At 35.2% G+C, this 24,217-nt stretch overlaps 1 protein-coding gene across 8 annotated transcripts in view; it reads right to left on the reverse strand.

The window, feature by feature from the left end:
• Positions 1-1,184: 1,184 nt before the first annotated feature.
• TSGA10 (testis specific 10) overlaps positions 1,185-24,217 on the reverse strand; it is a 97,562-nt gene continuing 74,529 nt past the window's right edge. For 5 of the 8 annotated variants that reach the window (XM_078146375.1, XM_020992820.2, XM_020992819.2 and 2 more), the window contains exons 15-20: positions 11,927-12,112; positions 10,655-10,864; positions 8,082-8,284; positions 4,077-4,181; positions 3,751-3,903; positions 1,185-1,940 (exon numbers count right to left, since the gene is read on the reverse strand). In XM_078146375.1, the coding sequence (XP_078002501.1) occupies positions 1,916-1,940; positions 3,751-3,903; positions 4,077-4,181; positions 8,082-8,284; positions 10,655-10,864; positions 11,927-12,112 (882 nt within the window). In that variant the 3' untranslated portion in view covers positions 1,185-1,915. Of the gene's footprint in view, positions 1,941-3,683; positions 3,904-4,076; positions 4,182-8,081; positions 8,285-10,654; positions 10,865-11,926; positions 12,113-24,217 lie in introns of all 8 variants that reach the window. The other 3 variants (XR_013482793.1, XR_013482794.1, XM_078146376.1) reach the window with 2 other exon arrangements.

The raw sequence follows: 24,217 nt of genomic DNA on the forward strand, positions 1-24,217 counted from the left end.
GAGTTGGACACAACTGAAATGACACAACAACAACCATACATACACACACATATACATATATACATAACCATACCGACATATATGAAGCACCATGGACACCAGCCAAAGGTGGTATCTTTCTCTCTCTTGTAATAACGAACAAGTGAACAATAAACTTGTACACTAATACTTAGATGTCTTAAATAAGAAAAGACTCCATGGTGTTAGTTAATATTATGAAGCTGTTTTCTCTCCTAAAGGAACAGATGTTCTACTCTGATGAGATTTCTCCTTATGATATTCTCAGATTTGGACTGAGGTTTCGCCCCTTGTCCTCTTTAAATAATTTAAGCCTGTATATGTGCAGAATATTCTTCTTGTTTAATCTCATTGTTGATTATACAAGTTAATGATGGGGTTTTTTTTAAACATCATAGTTTATCAGTTCAACTCCCCTCATGTCAACGATTCCTTCTGCTAAGCATATAATATCTATTACATTCAGTTCTTTATCAGTTCCTCTAGGATAAGACCAAGAATTAATCTCCTTCCACCACAGTCATAAAGATCTATGGTTAGGCCTCTCTGATACCCTGAAAAGAGTTATTTTGCATAAACATAATATTGCTTGTTAGTGAGAAAAGTTTTTTGAACAAGATTTCCCAAAATGCTTATAAAAATATCTTTAAAGATTCATTTTTATTGCAATTTTATAACTATCAATTTAATATTGTTGATCTAACATAACCATATTAGACCAGTGAATTTGAGTCTGTTTTTCTTATTTAAAATACTAAATGATTGTACAGCATGAGTCCAGAGAAAATTATCTGAATTCTAAACCGCTTGAAAAGACATTCTCTGAAACAGCCTGATTTATGTCACTGTGGTCATAATGGCCAACAATAACATAAATGGGAAAATTATTTATGTTAAATGTCCAGTTTCAATCAAACAGATTTGGGTATTTTTTTCTTTTTTGTGAAAGGAGTAGGATATAATTGGCTAAGAGTGATAAGAAAAAAAAAGTGTTCAGGCATTCAAATTCATATTAAATTGAAGCCTATCAATAGATTAAGAATATAATAACTGGGAAGGTTTCAGAAAAATCTGAAATTTGTCACTGTACTTCAGTTATGCAGACTACAGAAATCTGTCACAGGCAAAAAATTTGATTACAGTACTTTAATTTTTTTAAGAAAACTTATTAAAAATACAGACTGTTATCTTACATTCTTTACAGATATATCATCACCTACCTTTCTAAAAATAGTGGAAGTAAACACAATTGTAGAAAATGTTTGTTAATTAGGTCTTTGAATTGTACAACAGTATATACTGAACATCACTGACACACTTGTACTTTCTGCTTCTTTGAAATCAGATGATATGGACTTTATCAAGTTGGTTACAAAATGGAGAGAAATACTGGGTCCCAGACCAGTATTGATCAAATAAAAAAAAGTTTGCCAATTTTGGCACAATTTCTTTAGACGTGAAAGCACAAATCACAGAGATAAAATTTAACCAACCACATTAGATACTAAAAAAAGGAAAAGAAATCAGTTTTGTAAAACACTTTTCCCTCTTTGTATAAGTTTCTTTATTTTCTCTCGAGGAACAAATGTTATTCCACAGCCTTCAATAGTGGAGTAGGCAAATCTTTTTCTTTACACTCACTATTAATGTGTGGATTGACACAGCCATATGCATTTTTCCTTCAGAATGTCAAGTTGAGTCACTGCAATATGGCATAATAACAACAGAGATTAGCTGTATGAAACAGAACACCATGGCTGATTCAGAGTTTGTTCTCTTGAGGTCAATAAATACATTTAACATTGTCAAGCATTCAAAAGATAAAATCAATTATACAGCATAAACTTGAGTCCAGTTTTTAACCCTTGCTTTCCAGAGGGTGAAGAACCTTCATGTGTCAAAAATCTCTAAAGGACAGATTCCTATAAAAGAAAAAAAATACTAATTTAAAATTTTAAAACTCAAATATATATGTATATATTTTAACCATATGAAAATGTATTCCTGGGTTAGTATATGCAAGATCTAAAAATTTTCCAACTTCTCAAAACTCAGGAATAAAATAATCCACAATCTTGTTATTTTTGCTAGTAATTGCTTGTAAAATGCTAACAAAATGCTTGAGGAGAATGTAGAAGTTAGAAGATTTAAGATTTAGCTGATAATATTGAGTTCTTCACTACAATAAATGGATAAGGGAAACTTTTTAACAAAATTGCAAGCTTTTTCACTTGTTTACTAAATCTGTACAAACTCTGCTGTTTTTACCCTCCTTTTGCCACCTTCATTGTTTCCTAAGGTAAACCATGTTACAAAACTAAAAGAATTAAATATACAGTTAGTCAAGAATATTCAGAGTTTATATGAATAAATATTAAAATGGAATAATGGAAAGCGATAATATTCCTTAGGTCTCACTCTCTTTTCGGTTCTTGGCATATACTTATTTTCTGTAACTTTTTTTAAAAATAAAAGCATTATATGTGCTTCATTGTAACATTATTTCTTTTCAAAAACATGTTAATTAAACACATAGCCATCTAACAAATTTTCAATAATCAAATGTAAGGTCTGCCCTAGATTTGACAAAACTGTTTAGGCTTTAAAAATATATATGTCTTTATGACTGCATATGCCCTCTGATTATCTCAAGATGTTTGGTTACAAGTGAGGAGAAAAATATCCTGGGAATTCCCTGTCATTTGATTTAATGCACTACTATGAAACACAAATCCAACCTAAAAATCAAATATTAAAATTCTAGATTGTGACTAGGGAATTATCACTAACAAAATAAAAAACCTAAAACAAACAACCAGGGTAGACACTAAATATACTGATTTCCATTTCTTCCTCTGTAAAATTGAGGGGCTAGATGAGATGATATTGAAGCCTCTTACAGCTCAGTCTGGGCACTGGAAACCTGTATTGGTTTTAAAATGTGCTTACTTTATTGAAAGATGAGATCATTCAGCACAAACCTGAACTATTTTTTTCATATTAGACTATGTCAATACAACATTTTTTACTTATCTTTTCGATTGCTCCAGAGCTCTGTCAACTTAGAAAAGTTGGTCTAGGACAACATTTTTCTCAGGAGCATAATCATAGGAAAAGCTTCTGGATCTCTTTTAGGTTTTCAAAGGGAAGAGAAAGTCTGTAACAGGGATTTGCAGTTAAAGACAGGAAAAATAACTTGCAAATCAAATAAATGGTCATTCACTTGGTATGAATTCTTCTCAGAAGTCCATTCTGTACATGGTTCCTGTTCTTAAAGATATTCAAAAAGTATTTCCCCTTGACTATTTGTCCTATTATGTAACTAGGGTGATATGTACATGTTTCCATATTCAATGACACTGAAATAATTAGCTGGCAATGTATAATGAAAATAAGTTAAAGAGTAACAGATACATAAAAACAAGTACAGATACATGTGTATATGTATATATACACATACACACACAAATCAATCAGTGCTTTAACAAATAAAAAAACATTTATGGCAAAATTAGATACCACAAAGCATTTTATTCGCTTCAATATCTTGAGACATACATTGTAATTATCAGTACATTTTTGGTTTCTACATAAATATAGCCCTGCAATCATGATATAATTTTAAAAATCATTAGCAATAATATGCTGTTTCTTGGGTTTCCTACCTCCCCCAAATGTTCAGTGTACATCTCCATGTGTTTTTCCACAAGAATGGATCCTTGAACCACTTACTCTTCCAGTGATCTGTCTAGGCCTCGATCAGGGGATCGATGAAGAGCACGGTCAGGTGAATGACACCTAGGTGTTGGTTTTATTGTAGAGCTCATGTGATAATAATTGGAAGAAGTATAATTCTGGCGACGAAGTTCTTGTACAGCCCGCTCTCTAAGAGATAATTGTGATATTTTAACATTTTATATACAATGGGATTACTAGCTCCATGACAAATTGTAACTCAGATCATATATTAAGATTTGCTCATCTTGAATTTCTCTAACTCCATTGTTTCTACAATAAAAATATTTTGAAGGATGAACAATGCATAGTTGTCAACTTACCTTTCAAAGCGCTCTGTCCCTAGCTGTCTTTTCGTAATATCTAGATCAGCTTCCAGTTGTGTTACTACATTTCTGAACTGGGCAACATCTCGACTTTGAATGGCCCTGTGGAAAAAAGATAAGGAGATATGATGGAGCTAAAAATACTGCTAACTCCTTGTTAATGATCTTCCAATTATATCCAGACTAAAATGACTCATTCTCTCTCCACATGCCTGTTTTATGTGGTATGGTGTGTATACACACACACACACACACACACACACACACACACACACACACACACACACACACTTTTTTTTAGGCAATTGGGGTTAAGTGACTTGCCCAGGGTCACACAGCTAGTGTCAGGTGTTTGGTCTGAGGCCGGATTTGAACTCAGGTCCTCCTGCCTTCAGAGCCAGTGCTCTATCCACTGTGCCACCTAGCTGCCCTGACACACACTTTTAAAATATAGACTATATGACATAGAAAAATGGTCTAGCTGAGAGATCTGGAGTCCAATCCTAGGTCCAATAATGACAATTTCTTTATGCCTCAAGTTTTTCATCAGGAAAATGTGGATAATACCACTTGTACCATCTATCTCGAGTAATAACTACAAATACCACATTGAAAGTAAAACCATTACATAAATGCAAGATGGTATTATTATTATTAACCCTAATTTACCCGACACTTAATATGCTACTAATACAAACTCCTAGTAGGTTTATCACATTCACCAGTGAAAGTCATGATTGTAAAATATAGCTTAGCTACTTTTAAATATTTAAATGTACTTGAATAGGGGATACACTTTCATTTATTTAAATTTTACTCTCCTTTGAAGAATTCATCAGTTTCTGTGGGTTCATTATGACTTTCATATCTCATATCTAGCCTTCATCTAATCTTTCTTCTCAACTCCAGTTCCATACCTCTAACTGCCCTGATGAACATCTTCATTTAGCTGTCTCATAGGCATCTCAAATTCAGTATATCTAGAATTATCTTTATCATCAAACCTATCATTCTTCTAAAGTTCCATTTCTGTTGAGGGCACAATTAACTGTCTGGTCATTTAGGTTCACAACCTTCAGCCTCCTTCTCCCTCCCCCAACTCAGGTCCTAAGTCTTGTGGACTCTACCATCACACTTTTTCTGCATTCATCTGCTTTTTCTCTTCTTGAAGATTCTATCTTAGTTCAGGCCATTAAACTAAGTTGAACACCTTTCACCTAGACTATTGCAACAGGATCCTAAATGCCCATCCTGCTTCTACTCTCTGTCCTCTCAGGTCCTACACACAAATCCTAGATACAAATGCCAAACTGATATTCTTAAGACACAGATTTGATCATACCACAACTCTGTTAAGATACTTTAGATAATATAGCTGAAATGAATCTCAGAGGTCATTTTGTCCAAGTTCCTTTTTTAAAGACAAGAACACTCCAGCCCAAAGAAGTCATGTGAGTGAATGTCCCAAGGTCACCTAAGTCATGGGAGAGGTGGGATTTGACCCTTGGTCCTCTGGCTTCAGAGCCTGGGCTTTTTCCACTGTACTACTGTGCCTTTGGGAGAAAAATACTAAACCCTTGTCCTGATATTAAAAGGTCTTGACAGTATGGCTTCCACTGACTTATTAGTCTTATTTCATATTCTTTCCCTTCACGCAACTAACGTTGTAACTGCCCTTCTCTATGACATTTCATGTTCAGCTTCTGTGTCTTGGCATAAGTGGTTGGTCTGTGGTCCACTCTGTTTGACAGATGGAGCCCTTGGAGAATCTCTAGCTTTCTTCAGAGCTCAGGGGCCACCTTCTACAGAGGTCTGTCTTTCCTGATCTCCCTCAGCTACTTGTACTTTCTCCATCTTGAAACTACTTCATATTTACTTATCTGCATACACGTTCTTGACTCCTAGGAGAAGATAAGCTCCTTAAGAGGGCTGTTTTGTTTTTTTTTCTTTTTATCTCCAGTGTCTTACATAAACAGGCACTTAATGAATGTTGCTGAATGAAAGAAGTATATTTGGATGTTTTTACTGATGCCTAAAAGTGTGAAATAAAATTTTAAAAACTAATTATTATTAATTTAAGTGAATTCTTAAGTATCTCATTACAAATATGTACATAGATGAATGTACATATATAAACATATATATGTATGTGTGTGTGCATATATATACATATATACAAATATATACACATATATATATACACATATATAGATATAGATATAGATATAGATATAGATATAGATACACACACACACACACATCACATATACATAAAGTTACTGTCCTGGTTATAAGACTAAATCCCAAGGCCTGGGCTCCACATTTCAGGAGGAGAACATGGATGCTAGTACAAACTAGTAGGCAGCAGAATCTAACTCATTCTCCACCGTACAATGGATAGAGAGCACTGGACTTGGAGTGAGGAAGACAATTTCAAATCTGATTTCAGACACTTACTAGCTGTGTGAGCCTGGGTAAGTTGCTTAACCACTGCCTGCCTCAGTTTCCTTATCTGGAAAATGGGGATAATAGCACCTACCTTCCAGGGTTGTTATAAGGATAAAATGAGATAACATCTGTAAAGCTAAGCATAGTGCCTGGCACATATTAAGTACTTAATAAATACTTGTTAAACAAAAACTGTATTTTAGCCTCTCTCCTTTGTACTCTCAATTATGTAACACAAACTGCTGAAACTTAGACCTCTTAGGGAAATAAAAAAATTATTATCTTTAGTCATTCTATCAATTGTTCTATCAATAGGATGCACCTGCATATCAAAATAGACATGGTTAGCTGAAATTGGGAGTATTCCTACGTTCTTAATGTGGTAGATCTCCATCTGTCAGCTGTCATTTGTTAGCTGACAATGAAGACATCAAAATAAGAAAATGAACTAACATGAATGTCAGGGCTGTAAGTCATGGCTGCCAGGTCCTCAGGATACTAAAATAGCCTGAAAACAGTCATTAAAATTATATTGTCACTGACCCTATAATCCTATGCCTTGCCAAGTGCTCCCATGCCATTCCATACTTCTATCCATATCTAAAGCTGATGTAGGGTGAGCAGAAAACAGAGGGCCAGTATTGAGGCTGAATAAAGAATTTGCGGACTAAGAGTAGGGTCTTGTGAAGAATGATCATGATGCTACCTTCAGCTATGTAGATAAAACATTTTTGGTTTTGGGGGGATGAGGGAAAACCAGGGACTCTGCACTGTGCCAAGCAGCTTATACATACATACATACATACATACATATATATATATATATATATACATATACATATATATATACATATATATACATATATATACATATATACACATATATATACATATACATATATATACATATATATATACATATATATGTATATACATATATATATATACATATATATATACATATATATATACATATACATATATATACATATATATATGAATACATATACATATATATACATATATATACATATATATATACATATATATATACATATATATACATATATATATACATATATATACATATATATACATATATATATACATATATATATACGTATATACATATATATACATATATATACATATATATATTACATATATATATATATATATATATATATATATATATATATATATATATATATAATGAACACTAAAATTCTTCTGGCAGCCCAAAGAAATAACAGGTGCTTCTGTGTATACAAATGGAAAGACAAAATGACAGTGACAGGTCCACACATATTAAAAATCTTCCGATCTGAAAATGCTTGTTTCTAACAGTTCTATGAACTCATGTGAAAAATGGTTTTGGTCAAACAGCTGTATAAAGGGTATGTGTCCCTTAGTTTCTCCATCTGTAAAATGAAGGAGCTGGACTAGTTTAGCCTGAAGATCCTTCTGGCTCCAAAATTCTATGACTGCATACTTTTTCAAGAATTTTGATAATCAGAAGAGGTAGTTATGTTAAGATATTCCAGGCTGACTCACATTTTATTTTCAGCCAAACAAAGGTGCTCTTTTAGAAGCTGGATTTCAGATTCCTTTTCTTGAAGTGCCACTTGAGTCTGGTACTCTTTGTCCCGATTGGCTACCAGCAAAGCTTCTAGATTCTGCATGGAGATTCTATCATTCGCCATCTGGTTCCTAAGAAGTTCTATTTCATTTCGAGCAGAATCTAACTCATTCTCCACCTGTACAATAATAGGAAGATATTTAAACTTACTCCCATCTATTTAAGTGATATGCTATCTGAGCACACTTTTAGCATCATGTGTACACTCACCACTGCTTCTTGTTCCTCTATTTCAATATATGGCCTACTTCTCCCCTTCTATATTTGCAGGGCACATCAGACTCTGAAGAACTGAAGAATGGAAAAAAAAATCCCTTTCCCAATTCCCTGATCAAACCAGAGTTATTACTAACTTAAACAGAGAATCATTAACCAGAAGTTGGAAATCTAGTCCCACTTCCAGTTTTAATATTCCTCTTTAATTTTGTATTTATTATTATACCTCTACAAAATTGAAGTAGTTCTACCCTGGGAAAATAATTTAAGGAGGATATACATGGTCCCTAGAGGCCCTGTGGGACTGTAGTAATTCAGTCTTTCACATTCTTAATTCTATATATATTTATGATGGGTTCTCTTCTAAGTGTTTTCTTAAGCCAGCTATCTGAACTGTGGCCAAAACATGGCACACTGTTTCCTTTTTTTTAAAAATGTTGCTAGGTTCTAAGATCTGTCATAAACTAAGATATATACTACATAAAATCCACTGCCATCAATTACAAATTAAGGTATTCTCTAAAACTTTTCTAATAAAATTTCTAAACAAACTTTACCTTGCCCCAACTAGGAATTAAGGAACTTTTAAAAACATCCTTTGCTATTCCTCTAAATAAAATTTCCAAAACAAATTCCTCTCTTTTAAACAGAGAATCATTGACCAGAAGTTGGAAATCTAGTCCCACTTCCAGTTTTAATATCCCTCTGTAATTTTGTATTTATTATTATATCTTTACAAAACTGAAGTAGTTCTATCCTGAGAAAATATTCTGAGGAGGATATGCATGATCCCTAGCCGCCCTGTGGGACTGAAAATAAAAGGGAGAAAAAAAGGAGATTTAGCATATTTATTTTAAAAACAGCAAACTGAAACCACAAAGGGATCAGGAATCTCTAACTATATTGATATTAAAATAATTTGATATGTCTGCCTAAGTTATATATCAATATGTTTTCTTTTGCATTTAAATGATAAAATCACGGCTAGAGAGATATTTCGTCATCTTCCTATCACCCCTAGTTCTCTTTAAAGATAAAAAAAGTATTTCACTGAATTTGTAAAAATTATGCTATTAAGTTTAAATGCATGAGAAAAACACAATTGAATGCATAATATAAATGATAGGAACTTTATATTAGGGAGAGAAGTACCTAAAATACAACTATGAAACTTTGTCTAGGTGGATTAATTTTTTTAGACATTTAGTTCCTGAGAGGTAAAAATACCAGTATTCTGCAATTCCACACAAATTCCAAATAAAAATTAGCAAAGGACTAACAAAAACCAGAGGAGTTACATTTTCATTTAGTTGAATTGTTGCTTTATAGATCCTCTAAGTTTTAGATTTACTATCCAGTGTGCTATCCATTTGTTAACTATATATTTTAGTTCATGTAGGGATATGTCTCTTTTTGTATTTATTCAGATACATAAATGTCCCAGCTAATGACTAAACTTAGGTTAATGTACATAGTATAACAGAGAAGAGCTATTAGCACATTCATTAGCCAGAACTGAATGTTCTAAAAAGGAATAAGCATTTAACATCTTTACAAAGATGCTGGGCCTCTCTGAGAATTGCCATTCCATAAAAACATCTATTCAAGCCTTTGCTAGAAAAAAAAAAGGACAAGAAATTTTTATTTATTTAAGAAACTTAAGCACGTATTACTTTTATTAAAAGGCAATATTTCCTAAAGCTAAAGAGACCTGAGTTTGAAAAAATGGCTTTAAACCATCTAAGTTATTTACTAATAGCTGTTCCCTATTCATAGACATTAGCCCAGATTTATGAAAGATAAAACTTTATTTCTTCATCACATATCAAAGGGATTTATTTAATTTTAAAGAAAATTATTTCTATTCATTTAAAAATAAAGTATAATTTTTATTATAATAACAGCATATAATCAAAAGTATATACCAGTTGTACAAACTTAAAGATTCTCTCCTGGTTAATGTATCATATGTACCCTTAAATTCCTCTAAATGAAAATAAATTCAAATGACAAATTTAAAATAAGATTTCATTTGAAATCTTAATAAAGAATTTACAGATTCTTGAACTGTATGGAAAACAGCAGAGAAAACTGAACTTATGGGCCTTAAAAATACAGTTCTATGGTTGAAAGGCATCTCAGTGTTTGAATGCAAAACATAAACCTTTATAAAATGAAATTTCATTTTTCTAAGGAAGGCTAGAGCCCCTTAGATTCTTCAGAGAACATATGCAATATAAACAAATAACTTTTTAATGTCTGGCTTAAATACCATATCTATTTCTTGATCTTTGGCAATAAGCTGTCGACTGAGTAGTTCTTTGCTAGAGTCCAGTTTTATACAGAGTTCCCGTGTGGAAGACAAATCTGCAAGGGCAGAGACTTTCTCAAACTGAACCTTCTGAAGCTCCTCTTCCATCTTTAAAAGGGATTTGTGCAAAGTGGAAATCTGAGACTTGTACAACCTTTCTGCATTTAAGTGCTGGCAGGACAAGATGACTAAGTTAGTTACAGAGAAATAGCAATTTGATCCAAAAAATAATGAGAGAGAGACAGAGAAAAGAAACATAGCATAGAAAAGCAACTGACATTTAGGAAATGAAATACAGCAAAACTTCTTTACCAATACTCGATAATCACATTGCTAACATTACAGAAAAAGGTAAACTAGAATATTTGAGCTTTTTGCAGAAACTCTGGAGTCAGGGTTTGGGTTGTTCTTTTTTGAAGGCTTGAAATAAAAACATGCACTTTTTTTTTTTTTGCTAAGCAATGGGACTTGCCCAGGGTCACACAGCTAGTAAGTGTCAAGTGTGTGAGGCCGGATTTGAACTCAGGTCTTCCTGAATCCAGGGCCGGTGCTTTATCCACTGTGCCACCTAGCTGCCCCAAAAACCTGCACTTTTAAAAGCTTTCAATTCTAAGGCTGACCATATGCTTGATCATATTGGCTACCTGTCACAGGCCTGACCAGGCGTTTTGTGGCATAATTATTATTATTATTTAAAATATTGCCTTCTCACATCCATAACACCCAGTTCTTAACATCAGTCACAATGATGCTGATCTTATTACCGTGAAAAAGAAGCTGCTAGCTCTCTAGTGCTTGCTATCAGAATCTTGAAAATCAAGGACCTAGGTAGCCATCAATTGTTGTTGTAATGTTTGACAGCATGTTAAAAACTTCAGCATGTTGTTAAAAATAAAAGTCAAGTGCTTTCAAATGTTTAAGAATGCTGAGGAATCATACTTATTTAGTTGTTTTCAGAAATTTTTTTTTCTACAAAGACTAACGGTAATGCTGAGGATGAAATTCAGAAATGGATGTGAAAATACTTTCAAAACTATGAAGTACAACATAAATCTAAAGTACTGTTATCAGAACAATAGTCTGCACCTGGGAAAAGTCCCCTTGTCACAACTTAATTTCTGCCCTCAAGAGAAAAATGAAAGAATCAGTCTGGTGGTTTAAGGGTTGGAAGCTTTAGCAAATACTATTTAGGTATAATTCAAGATCAAGTGCTGACACACGTTCCCAGCTTACTTGCTCAACCTCTCTATTGAGCGAGTCCACTTTTTCTTTCAGTCTGTTACTCTCTGCCTCTGCACTTAAAAGTTCCAATTTGATAGTGTTGTTCTCTGCCTCGGTTTGGTGGGCTTTGGCTTCCCAGCTTTCAGCCTGTTCAACAGCCTTTCGAAGGTCCTCCATAAGTTGCCGGTTCTCAGTCTCCTGAAATAAATCATCTTGTGTTTTACTTGTAAGAATTTGAAATAATAAATAGTTGAAGTGTAAGTCAGATAATTAACACAATATGTCAGGGCTATGCTGAAAAAAACAGGCAAGAGTTCAACCATTAGTCATAGTTATAGTATAATCATAGATGTAAATACCAGCTAAGCAACCCATATATTCCATGGGGTGCTGGGGACATGAAACCTGCTGCTGGAAAACTGAGTGCTATTAAAGGATAAAGTACTATCAGTATTATTCTTAAATCTAGACTGACATTTGCTACTTCTGCTTCTTCCAGATGAACTACCTTGATGGGGCTCATCTGCTCCCACCCACAGGCCAGGGTGGCCATGCCTGGGAATGGCGTCTATCCTTGAAAGGAAACACAGAAGAGGCTTCCTGGCTGAGGCAGAAATCACTTAGGATTAAAGGCATACTTGTCACTGCTACTTTGTGACTATTATATTTTAGATGTCAGATGAGCTTCTGTCCCTCTATTGTGCTATGACCCTGAGGTATAAAGATCACATGATAATAAAGCCAAAGCTAGAAGAGACGTAATCCAACTTCATTTTACAGATGAAAAAATGAAGCTGAAGAAGGTGAAGAAACTTGCCCAAAGCCACACAAGTAGCAATTGTCACTACTACTACAAAGTGGCTCAAAGGTGTACATGGCTGTAAAAGGAGGTTGGCTGGTCATGTGGTGACAGCAAAGGCTAACAGAAAACTAATGTCCTCTAACTGGGGTGGTAGCATACATAAAATATTAAAAGACTGAGGATTCTGAGAAGATAGTGAAATAAGGCAGGAAATTACCTGATTCTTGAAAATCCCCCCCCAAAAAAATTTTTTTAATAATGCCTCAATTTAGTGAGACAGAAATAATTAAAAGTTGGGATAAAGCATTGTCCAGCCTAAAACAACCTAGGAGGACATTGGGAAAGATGTGACCTTTGGGGAGTGGAGGGAAGGGGGAGTCTGGCCTGACCGAATTGCAGAATCAACAAACAAACCCTGGCTATATCAAGGGCAGCCTCAGCTTGAGGAACTTTTGCCCTGTGGACATTGTGGAGGTCAGACTGCTGATCAGGGCAAGACTGTGGAGCCCTCCACTGTCGCTGGACTTGGGGCCCAGGTGCACTTGGGTGAAGAGGAGTGAGCACACATGGGTGCGTGCAGACTGGGTAGAGCAGGGTCCCTGCTGGCTGTGGCACTCTTGGCAAAGCAGAATCCCTGGTTTTGGTTCCAGGATAGAGGGATGAACAGAAGCTTGCAGTCACAGGAGGGACCACAGAGAGTAAGAATGTTTGTGGTGAGAACATTGCTGAGGGCTGTGGCTCAGGGGAAGACAGGAACACTTGAGGTCAGGTCCCAGGGATAGAGCTCAGAAAACAACAGCATGAAAAACCTGACGCTTGAAATATTATCCCCCACTCCTTGGGACTAGAGCCCAACTCTAATACAAAGTTAATAGTCAGGAAATGAGTAAGCAAAAGAGAAAGAACCCAACTATAGATAGCTACTATGGTGATAGAGAAGATCTGGGTTCAAACTCAGAAGACAGTGAAATCAGAACAATTACTTCTGTTTCAAAGAGAAACATAAAATAATCATAAGCCCAAAAAGAGTTCTTGGAAGAGCTTAAAAAGGAATTTAAAAATCAAAGAGAAGTTGAAGAAAAAATTTTAAAAAAGAAATGAGTAATGCAAGAAAATTATGAAAAGAAAGTCAACCAATCAGAAAAAAATTCAAAGACTTACAGAAGAAAGTAACTCCTTAAAAATTAGAATTGTGCAAAGGAAAGCTAGTGACTTCATAAGATACCAAAAAATAATAAAACAAAATCAAAAGCATGAAAAAAAAATATGAGAATGTGAAATATCTCATTAGAAAAATTGATCTGGAGAACAGATCAAGGAGAGACAATATAAGAATTGTTGTACTATCTAAAACTTATGATCAAAAAAAGAGTCTAGACACTATACTTCAAGAAATTATTATAGAAAATGGCCCTGAATTTTTAAAACTAGGGTGAAACAGAAACTGAAAAAAATCCACTGATCACCTCCTGAAAGAGATCCCAAGATAAAAACTCATAGAAACTTAGTTTCAAAGCTCTCAAGTCAAGGAGAAAATGCCTCAAGCAACTAGAAAGAAACAATTTAAATACTGCGGAGCAGAGGATCCCAAAATTATTTGGCTTACCACTCCCTTTTGCAAAAAAAATTACTTAGTGCCCCCCTGGAAATCCACTTTCTTTAATCCTTCTAACACTTTTTTTTTTCAAATTTGCATCATTTCAAACTACTACTACTCCCTCAGGTTATTTCAGCACTCCCCAGGGGGTAGTATCACCCACTTTGGAAACCTATGCATGGAGCCACATTCAGGATAACTCAAGATTTAGCAGCTTCTACTTTAAAAGACTGAAGGGCATGGAAAATGAAGAGCAAAGGAGCTGAGTTTGTAACCAAGAATAACTTAGCAAAAAGCAAAGCTGAGTATAATCCTGCATGGGGGGGTGGGGGGAGTGGAAAGGGTATTTAACAAATTAAGGGACTTTCAGGTATTTGTCAGGAAAGACCAGAACTGAACAGAAAATTTGACATATAAGAATCAGGAGAAAGATAGGAAGGTATACACAAAAGGCCAGTTATAAGGGACTTAACAAGGTCAAACTGAAATTGTTATCTGTAACTCTTAAGAATGTTATCATTAGGGGCAGCTAAGTGGTGCAGTGGATAGAGCACTGGCCCTGGAGTCAGGAGAACTAGAGTTCAAATCCAGCCTCAGACACATAACACTCACTAGCTGTGTAACTTTGGGCAAGTCACCTAACCCCAGCTGCCTCACAAAAAAGAAAAAAAATAAAAGGAAAGTTATCATTACTAGGGCAGTTTGAAAGAACAGTCATAGACAGAATGCTTGGGGTTGAGCTGAGTATGATGGGATGATTCTAAAAAATAAAATTGGGTTAGGAGAGGTAAAATAGAGCAATTATCTCATACAAATGAGGTGTGAATGGAAGAATTGTAGAGGGCAGGAGGGAGTGAAGGGCTGGTAATGTTACCACACGATTTTCATCAGAACTGGGTTAAAGAGGTAATAACATATACATCTAGAAAGATATAAAAGTCTTCCTAACTTAAAAAGAAATAGGAGGGTGAAGGCACAGGATAAGGGAAAGACCATTAAAAGGATGTGCAGATCAAGAAACAGAAGAATAGGGGAGAGGATAAGAGAGGGTCTCTTACAAGGGTGGGCAGGTTAAGGAATGGGAGGGCAAGGGAAGAGGAGAGAGGGGATTCTTGGAAGGGGTGTGGATTAGGGAGGCAGTGGTCAGAAGTAAATTAGACATATGAGGAGTGATAGGTTAAAAAGAGAGAAAGATGAAGACTGAATAGAAATAGGGTGGAGGGAAATATACAACTAATAATTATAACATTGAATGTGAATGGGATGAACTCATTCATAAAACAGAAATGGATAGCAGAATGGATTAAAATCTAGAATCTGACAATATATTGTTTTCAAGAAACATTTAAAAATGAGAGATTCACATTGACTAAAAATAAAGGGTTGGAGTAGAATTTATTATGCTTCAGCCAATTTAAAAAAAAGCAGAGGTAATAATAATGATTGCAGACAAAGTTAAAGCTAAAGTAGATTTAATTAAAAGAGATAAACAGGGAAACTATATCATGATAAAAGGTACCATAGATAATGAAGTAATATTAATACTAAACCTATATGAACCAAATGCTATAGCATACAATTTTTAAAGGAAAAGCTAAATGAATTGCAGGTGTGAATAGATAGCAAAACTGTAATAACAGGGGACTTCAAACTTCCCCTCTCAGAACTAGATAAATCTAACCAAAAAATAAATAAGAAAGAAGTCAAGAAGACAAATAGAATCTTAGATAAGCTAGAAATGACAGCTATCTAGAGAGAATTGAATGGGAATACAAAGGAATATATCTTTTCCTCATGGTACATGGTACCTTTACAAAAATTGACCATATACTGGGGCATAAAAACTTTACAGTTAAATGCTGAAAAGCAGAAATACTAAATGTATCCTTTTCAGATCATAATGCAATAAAATTATATTTAATAAGGGGTCATAGAAACACAGATTAAAAATTATTTGGAGACTAAATAATGAACAAGTCATAGAAACAACAAATAATTTTATTAAAGAGAATGATAATAATGAGACAACATACCAAAAACCTATGGGATACAGCAAAAGCAGTAATCAGAGGAAAATTTATATATCTAAATGCTTACATCAATAAAATAGATAAAGAGCAGACCAATAAATTGGGTATGCAACTTTTAAAAAATAGAAAAAGAATAAGTTAAAAATTAAACACCAAATTGGAAATCCTAAAAATTAAAAGTAAGGCTAATAAAACTGAATGTAAGAAAATAAACTTGTTCAATTAATAAATTAGGACTTGGTATTATGAAAAAAAAAAGATAAACCACTGGTTAATATTATTTAAAAAAAGAGAAGAAAACCATATCACTAGTATCAAAAATGAAAAGGGTGAATATATCACTAATGAAGATGAAATCAAAACAGTTATTTGTCCAATTATATGCCAATAAATTTAACAATTTAAGTGAAATGGAAGAATACTTACAAAAACACAAACTGCCCAGATTAACAGAAGAGGAAATGGGATATCTAAAGAAACATATTTTAGAAAAAGAAAATAAAACAGGCCATAAATGAGCTTCCTAAGAAAAAAAGCATCAGGACCAGATGGATTTATGAGTGAATTCTACCAAACATTTAAAGATCAACTAATTCCAATGTTAAATAATTATCTGGAATAATAGGCAAGGAAGAATCCTGCCAAACTCCTTTTATGAAACAAATATGGTACTGATATCTAAACTAGAAAGAGCAAAAACAGAGAAATAAAATTATAGACTGATTTCACTAATGAATATGGATGCAAAAATCCTAAATAAACAATACTACCTAAGAGACTACAACACTATATATACAAAGATTATACACTGTGACCAAGTGGGATTTATATGAGAAATTCAGCGATGGTTTAACATAAGGAAAACTATTAACATAATTGATTATATCAATAACAAAAAAAATACCAAAAATCATATTATTATACAAATAGATGCAGAAAAACACTTGTAAGCATATGTATAAATGGATTTTTCATTAAAATAAGAAGCATATACCTAAAACCATCAACAAACATTATTTGTAATGGGGATAAGCTAGAAGCCTTCCCAATAAGATCAGGAATGAAACAAGGATGCCCAATATCACCAATAGTATCCAATATTGTATTGGAATGCCAGCAATAGCTATAAGAGAGTCAAAGGAAATGAAGGAATCAGAATAGGCAATGAGGGAATAAAACTGTTCTTTTTGCATACAATATGATGATATACGTGGAAAATCCTAGAGATTCAACTAAATACTTAGATGAAACAATAGTTTTAGCAAAGTAGCAGGATATAAAATAAAGTCACATAAATCATCAGCATTTCTGCATATCACCAACAAAACCCTGCAATAAGAGATGGTAAGAGATACCCCATTTAAAATAACCATAGACATCATAAAAATACCTAGGCATATACCTGCCAAGACAAATCCAGGAACTACATGAACATAATAATAAAACATTTTTATACAAATATGTCAGATTTAAATAACTGGAGAAATATCAATTGTTCATGGATGGACAGAGCCAACACAATAAAAATGACAAAGACTAATCTACTTATTCAATGAATAAAGTTCTGAACTTAAAATGTAACAAAAAACCTAAAGAAAATCTGTAAATGTATAATCTATAATAAGAGCACCTACTTCCCAGGATTGTTAAAAGGATATTTGTATAAAGTGCTTAACGAACCTTGAAGCTCTATACAAATGCTAGCTGCTATTTTTATATTTTGAAAATTATTCTGATTTTTAGAAAGTACACATTCCCTAATTTCCTAATAACTGATATTTATACAATGTTTTATGACATACTTTCATCACAACAATTTTATTAAAGCAGGATCAGAGGATCTTGGCATTGCAAGTAAGTGCTTTGAGAGATCCTTTAGTTTTACTCCATGCATGACTATCCTATATAAGCTTCTCAACAAGTAAATATATCCAGTGTCAGTTGAAACTGTGATCATATAATGTTAATGCTGAGTAAAAATGGTAGAGGAGACTGAAAGGAATGAAACTAAGGAAGAACAGGATGAATCAAGGATGATTCAGAACCAAAGAATGCTACAAGAGTTAAGCCAACATAGCAGTTCAGAGTGGCCCACGAATCTCATTAGTTGTTGCACTGAACATGCATTCCAAAGCAACCTTCTTTTAACAGCTACCAGAGAGGACTTCTTCTGGGCTCAGGGTCCAGAGGTTGGATGATTACAGCTTTAAGTAGCTTTAACAAGCTTTCACTACAACTTTTTCCTTTTTACTGATCAAGACTTAGAACGATCAGAAGTAAGTGGAAGCTGGTAACCAAATGTGTACAACACAATAAAGAACAATAAGACATAGAAAATAATGCACTTGGAACCAAGTACAGAGTTATAGGTGAAACGGCATACAACTTGGATGAACAGAAGAAGCTACAGAATTGACCCTCTAATTTCTTGGATGAATGGTTATAGCTGAAGTTGCTTGCAGAAAACATATGATTTGTTAGTGTGGTTTTCTGGTGATCCAGTCCCTGTCAACTACTCCTTATGAAGAGTGACTTTAGCTATCTGAAATATGGCCTAGAGATCTGTCTGGGAATCCTTTAATTAACCAAAATAGTTGTAATCATCCCATAGTGGTCATCATTTAGTCAGCTGGTCAATAAAGATTTATTAAGTGCTTTCTATGTGCCAGGTACTGTGCTAAGCAAGGGGGGATACAAAGAAAGGCAAAAGCTTTCAAGGAGTTCACAGTCTTAATAGGAGATACATTGGCCAGGAGAAATTAGGAGTAGTGGTTGAAAAAGGAAATGAATGTTCTTTGTACATGAATATAAAAAGTTGTCACAAAATTAAGCAATGGGTAGTAGTATAAAGTAGTTCTTTTGAGGTATGAAATAATGTACCAAAGGTAATGCTTCAGTGTTTAGTATATCTGGTCTGTCTGCTGGTCTAGGAATGGTAAGTGAAGGGTACTAAAGAGTAGTAAACTAAGGACCCCAACTGGAGTCAAGATCATGAAGCTATCTTGGAAAAACAGGCCTGCTGCCTTGGTGTCAACAGAACAAGAACAAAACTGAACTGTGCTATATTTGTTAGTATATCTACCTTGACTAGAACGATGAATTGTCCATGAGACAGGTCAACAGTCCTTAACATCACAGAAGGTCTAGTGCTTATAGAGACTGCAATAGATCTGCTAACTTCCTTATGGAATCCCTCACTTTGAGGTATAAACTTCATGCAAATGGAAGCAGAAACTAACGCCCTTCTAGATGCCAGTCAGTCAATAGACACTTATTAAGCATCTACTGTGTGTCAGATACTGCTAAGTGCTAGGGTTACAAATACAGAAAATAGAGTCTCTCCCTCAAGGAGACTACAATCTAATGAGAGAAGATAACATGTAAAATGAAGTCAAAAAAAGTGGAGGGTGGGGATGGAAAGTTTATGATATAGAAGTCAATGTAGGTAGGAAATGAGGAGATGGCTAGCCTGGAGGATCCCCTTAAATGGAGGTTTGGGGAGGAGCTCTTTTCTCTACCCTTCATTCAAAGGACTCTTAGAGGTAGAGGATACTAATGAGGTGGGAATACCACAGCTGATCTGATTTAATCTTGCAAGATGATGAGGTTCCTAGGGGTATGACAGAGAAGGCCAAAGGAGTAGCTTCCCTGGGTGAGAAATGAAAGATGTGTGATGACCAGAAATCAGAGGTGACCATATATATACATTTTGAATAGTCAAAAATGCCTGGCAGCTGGATTATAGTGGGCACAAGCGCAGAGCTTACATTTGGCCTTTTCTTGGGGCCCAAATGAAATAGAGAAAGCTATCTGCTACTGAGTCCCTTTCTAGGGTGAGGTCAGAGCTTTCTCAAAGGGCAGTTGGCTATAAAAAGAGGCTTAGGTAACCCCATCTGATGGAGGAAGGGTGGTGGTAAAGTTCTCAATTTTCAAGACATCCCATAAAGCTGACTAGTTGGCTTACTACCTAGTTTTCCTGGCCAAGTCATTGGCCCACCAGTCTGGAGCCCATAGGTACAGGAAAGTTGAAAGAATGAAGTGGCTAAAGAACAATACCTGTCAGATCTAGCACTGGTACCGAAAGCTCACCAAAAGTGCTTAAAAGTCCACTGACTGGTCTGGGTGAGGATTAGATGTTAAGCTTTCTCTCCAGGTCTTTCTCAGTAGACTTTTCCTGAACCACATGGCTCTGCCTAGCAGATTGAAGCTTGAGAACAATAAGCACACAAGTGGGACAAGGTGGATCAAAGATCGAGCTATGAAAGGATGCTCCTATCACAAGGTCAGAGGCATTGACTGCTATACTATATGGTCAGTTAAGGTGGGGCTGTTTCAGTTGCCTAAAAGCATTTTTTGTTGGCTGTGCACTGCTGAAAAGAAATTCCATTCCTCAACAAATTGATGAGAATAGTGCCAAAAGGGAAAAAAGTGGCTATAGGAGTTGGAAAAGCCTAAAATTCTCTAGAGGACTTTTAAGTTTATGGGCTGTCCACTTGTCAGCATGGCATCTACCATGAATGTATACTTTCTCACTCTTTGTTGCCCCAGGTATCTCAGTTCGTAACAGTCAACCTGGACTGACAAGTTGAATGCTCCTGAGTCCTGCTCCACCATTATGGACCCAGCCTCTGATCGAGCCTGGCTTTTCATTATTCCCAGTATCAGACTCTCAAATGACACCAGCTCACAAACTTAAAGAACCAGACTCTCAAATGGGGAAGGGGTCTCAGAGATTATCTGTTCTAACTCAACATCTCAAACAAATAGCTGTCTAATCTCTGCTTAAAGACTACAGGAAGGAGCTCATTAATTCAACTAACTAAATATGAAGCACCTACTATGTGCCAGGCAGAGTAGGTGTTGGGAATACAAAGACAAAAATGAAATAGTTCCTGAAATCAAGAACTTACATTTTAGTGGGGAAGAGAGGAAAAACATGCATGTCACCACCAAGATACAAAAAATGGCAAATAAGGGGCAGTTAGGTGGCACAGTGGATAAAGCACTGGCCCTGAAGTCAGGAGGACTTGAGTTCAAATCCAGACTCAGACCAAACACTTGACACTTACTAGCTGTGTGACCCTGGGCAAGTCACTTAACCCCTAGTGCCTAAAAAGGGAAAAAAATGGCAAATAATTTCTGGCAAGGGATAATAGATAGTAGCAACTGGGGGAATCCATATAGATTCCCTATTTGAGTTGAATTTTGAAGGAAGCTTGGGATTCCAAAAGGTGGAGGTAAGAAGGGAGTTCCTTCTAGGCATGGGGCGATAGAATCTCATGTACAAAGAAAAATAAGTTTGGTTGGACATAGAATGTATGAAGGAAAGCTATGTATAATGAGTGCTTAAAAGCAGTTTGGAGTAAGATTATGAAGGGCCTTAAACACTGAACAGAAGTTTGTATTTCGTCCTGGAGGCAAGAGAGCTACTAGACTTTATTAAACAAGAGAGTGAGATGGTCAGACCTATTGATGTTTAAGGAATATCAATTTGGCAGCTTTGTGGATGTACTGGAAAACGAGAATGGAAACTGAGAGACCAATTGGGAGTTTCTTGTAATACTCCTGGCAGGAGGCGATAAGGGCCTCAACAAAGATGATACTCTCATGAGGAGAGATAAGGGAAAGGATGAGCGACATATTGTGAAGTTGAATGCCAAATCAGCAGATACAGCATGCTGAATCCCTCTTGTATAGCTCTAATTGTTAGAAAGCCTTTCCTTTCGTCTAGCCTACAGTTTCCTTTGTAACTTCCACCCACTATTTCTGGAGCTAAGTAGAAACTATCTCCCATGGGAGAACTGAACAGTGCTACAGTTGTGGTCTGTTCTTATTCTGTACACTGTTTCTCAATGCAACCAAAGATGGGACTATTATTTTTGTTGACTACGTCACAAACTGACATCTTTTTTTAAGAGAAGAGGTGGTTTATTCTTACACAGACATGCTAAACATGAAACAGTCACAACACACTAATAGAATTAAGAAGTTTAACAGAATACATTAATTTAACTTACAACTATAGTTACAATAAACTGGGAAGCTAATATTTTTTTTAAAAATCAACCTGTTATTTCTCCAGGAAAAGTGCAGGTGGAAGTTTCAGTGTGTTGTGTAAACAAATGGAATTATTACATCCTACAAAAAACTGTCCCTCCATTAGCAGCTATTGCTAAATTATTTGGGGGAGGGTGTCTGTCTCAGCAACTAAGGTCAACCTGTCATATATGGTATGTATCAACCTCTCTATGAACTGGTCCAGTAATGCTGCCTCAATCCAAATCCATTACTGGCTTTAGACCTGACATGATCTATTATGAAACCATTTTATATCCTGTCTAGAACTTCTCCATTCTAAAAGCTTTATTGAAACACTAGCCAGAGTTCTTTTGCGAAGGGAAATATATGAGGTGGTTCATTGGGCAGCCTATTTCAAGAAACACATCAGAATAAAGACCCTCCAACTGAACCATAGTCTTGAGCATATAGACTCTTTAGAAGACAAAATAAGGGAAAAAATCTTCAAAGCTTCTTGACCTACCCAGTGAAATGTTAAGAGGAGAAATATAGGCTGATTAGTCTGCTCTATTTACTTACAGAGATTGTAGATCTCATAATAAGGATATTACCTAGTTCAACAAGGAATTGTTTCCTCCAGCATTTTTTCTATTCTAAGTCCAGTGTTCTTTCTATTACATGACAAATGCATTAAAAAAAATTCCTAATCATCCCAGGTTTTAACCCATCTAGTGTTGAAGATACTTGACAAATGAACACATTCTACTTTACCCTAGTTAGCCCTGAAGAGAAATATTTTGTTTTCTTAGAACTGTGCTGCACAATGCAGCACAGGAATATTGTCACATATGATCACCTCATGGTAGTCATTTGGGAGTTACCATCCCAGCAATAGATACAATGATTGTAAACAGTTATGTACTGTAAGAAAGAAGGAACCAAGAATCATTTATCAGGAGAAGATGAAGTACTAAGTCACAGATAAGATTGGAAGATCTAAAGAAACACATCAAAAAAGATCAAATCAAAATATCATGGAAAGCCAATGTCTCCTTAGAGCACTGCCATAGACAGAAGCTGGAAATGAGGTTGAGAAAAAAGTCAAGGATAAACTAGCATCAATCAAGAGCAAAGAAAGTGAGTGTAGACATTTAGTATCATTAACAGACTTGAGAGTTTGCTGGGCTCAAGTCTAACTCCTTGCATGGTATTCTCTTTAATGACAGACTGGCACATGGAGGTCACAAAAGAAATGAATCCACAATGACACAATGGTTTATAAAAATATTAGGCCGTAACCATTAGTGCTGTATTCCTATTCGTCTTTACAGTTTTCTCCTATTAATTATGAGAAATGTCTTCTACCACTATTCTTCCTGTCATACCCATTGCTCAAATATCTTTTTTATAATTTCACATGTGGAGTTTTTCTCCCTCTCCTATATTTTCAATTTAAATCCTTTCACCATTTATTAGCCCTGTATCTTGATCAGATGAGCAAGTCTTCAGGCAAATATGTTCTTCTCTCTCCATATAAGATATACACCATCTCTTGCTAAAATCCCTTTACTTTCTTTCCTTAAACCAAGCTCTAGAAAACCAAACAATTGTTAGGTGACACTTTATTTAACCACTAACATTACTCATGTGGTTGTTCCTTCCCCAGGCCCCCAAATGTAAATAAGGATGATGAAAACATCACCTGTATCCCCAAATTCCTTCACAGTTTCCTGGCCTGGATTCCATAGTCCCTTCAAATTATTTTCAGGTTTCTTCTGGAACATTAATCACCAAAGCTGGATAATGGTCAGCAGAAGTGAAAGGCTCAACAGGGTCTCCCACCATGTCCTAGATAC

The sequence above is a fragment of the Phascolarctos cinereus genome, unplaced genomic scaffold (genome assembly GCF_003287225.1).
Source record: "Phascolarctos cinereus isolate Bilbo 61053 unplaced genomic scaffold, phaCin_HiC Scaffold_726;HRSCAF=1367, whole genome shotgun sequence".
NCBI classification, from domain to species: Eukaryota; Metazoa; Chordata; class Mammalia; order Diprotodontia; family Phascolarctidae; genus Phascolarctos; species Phascolarctos cinereus.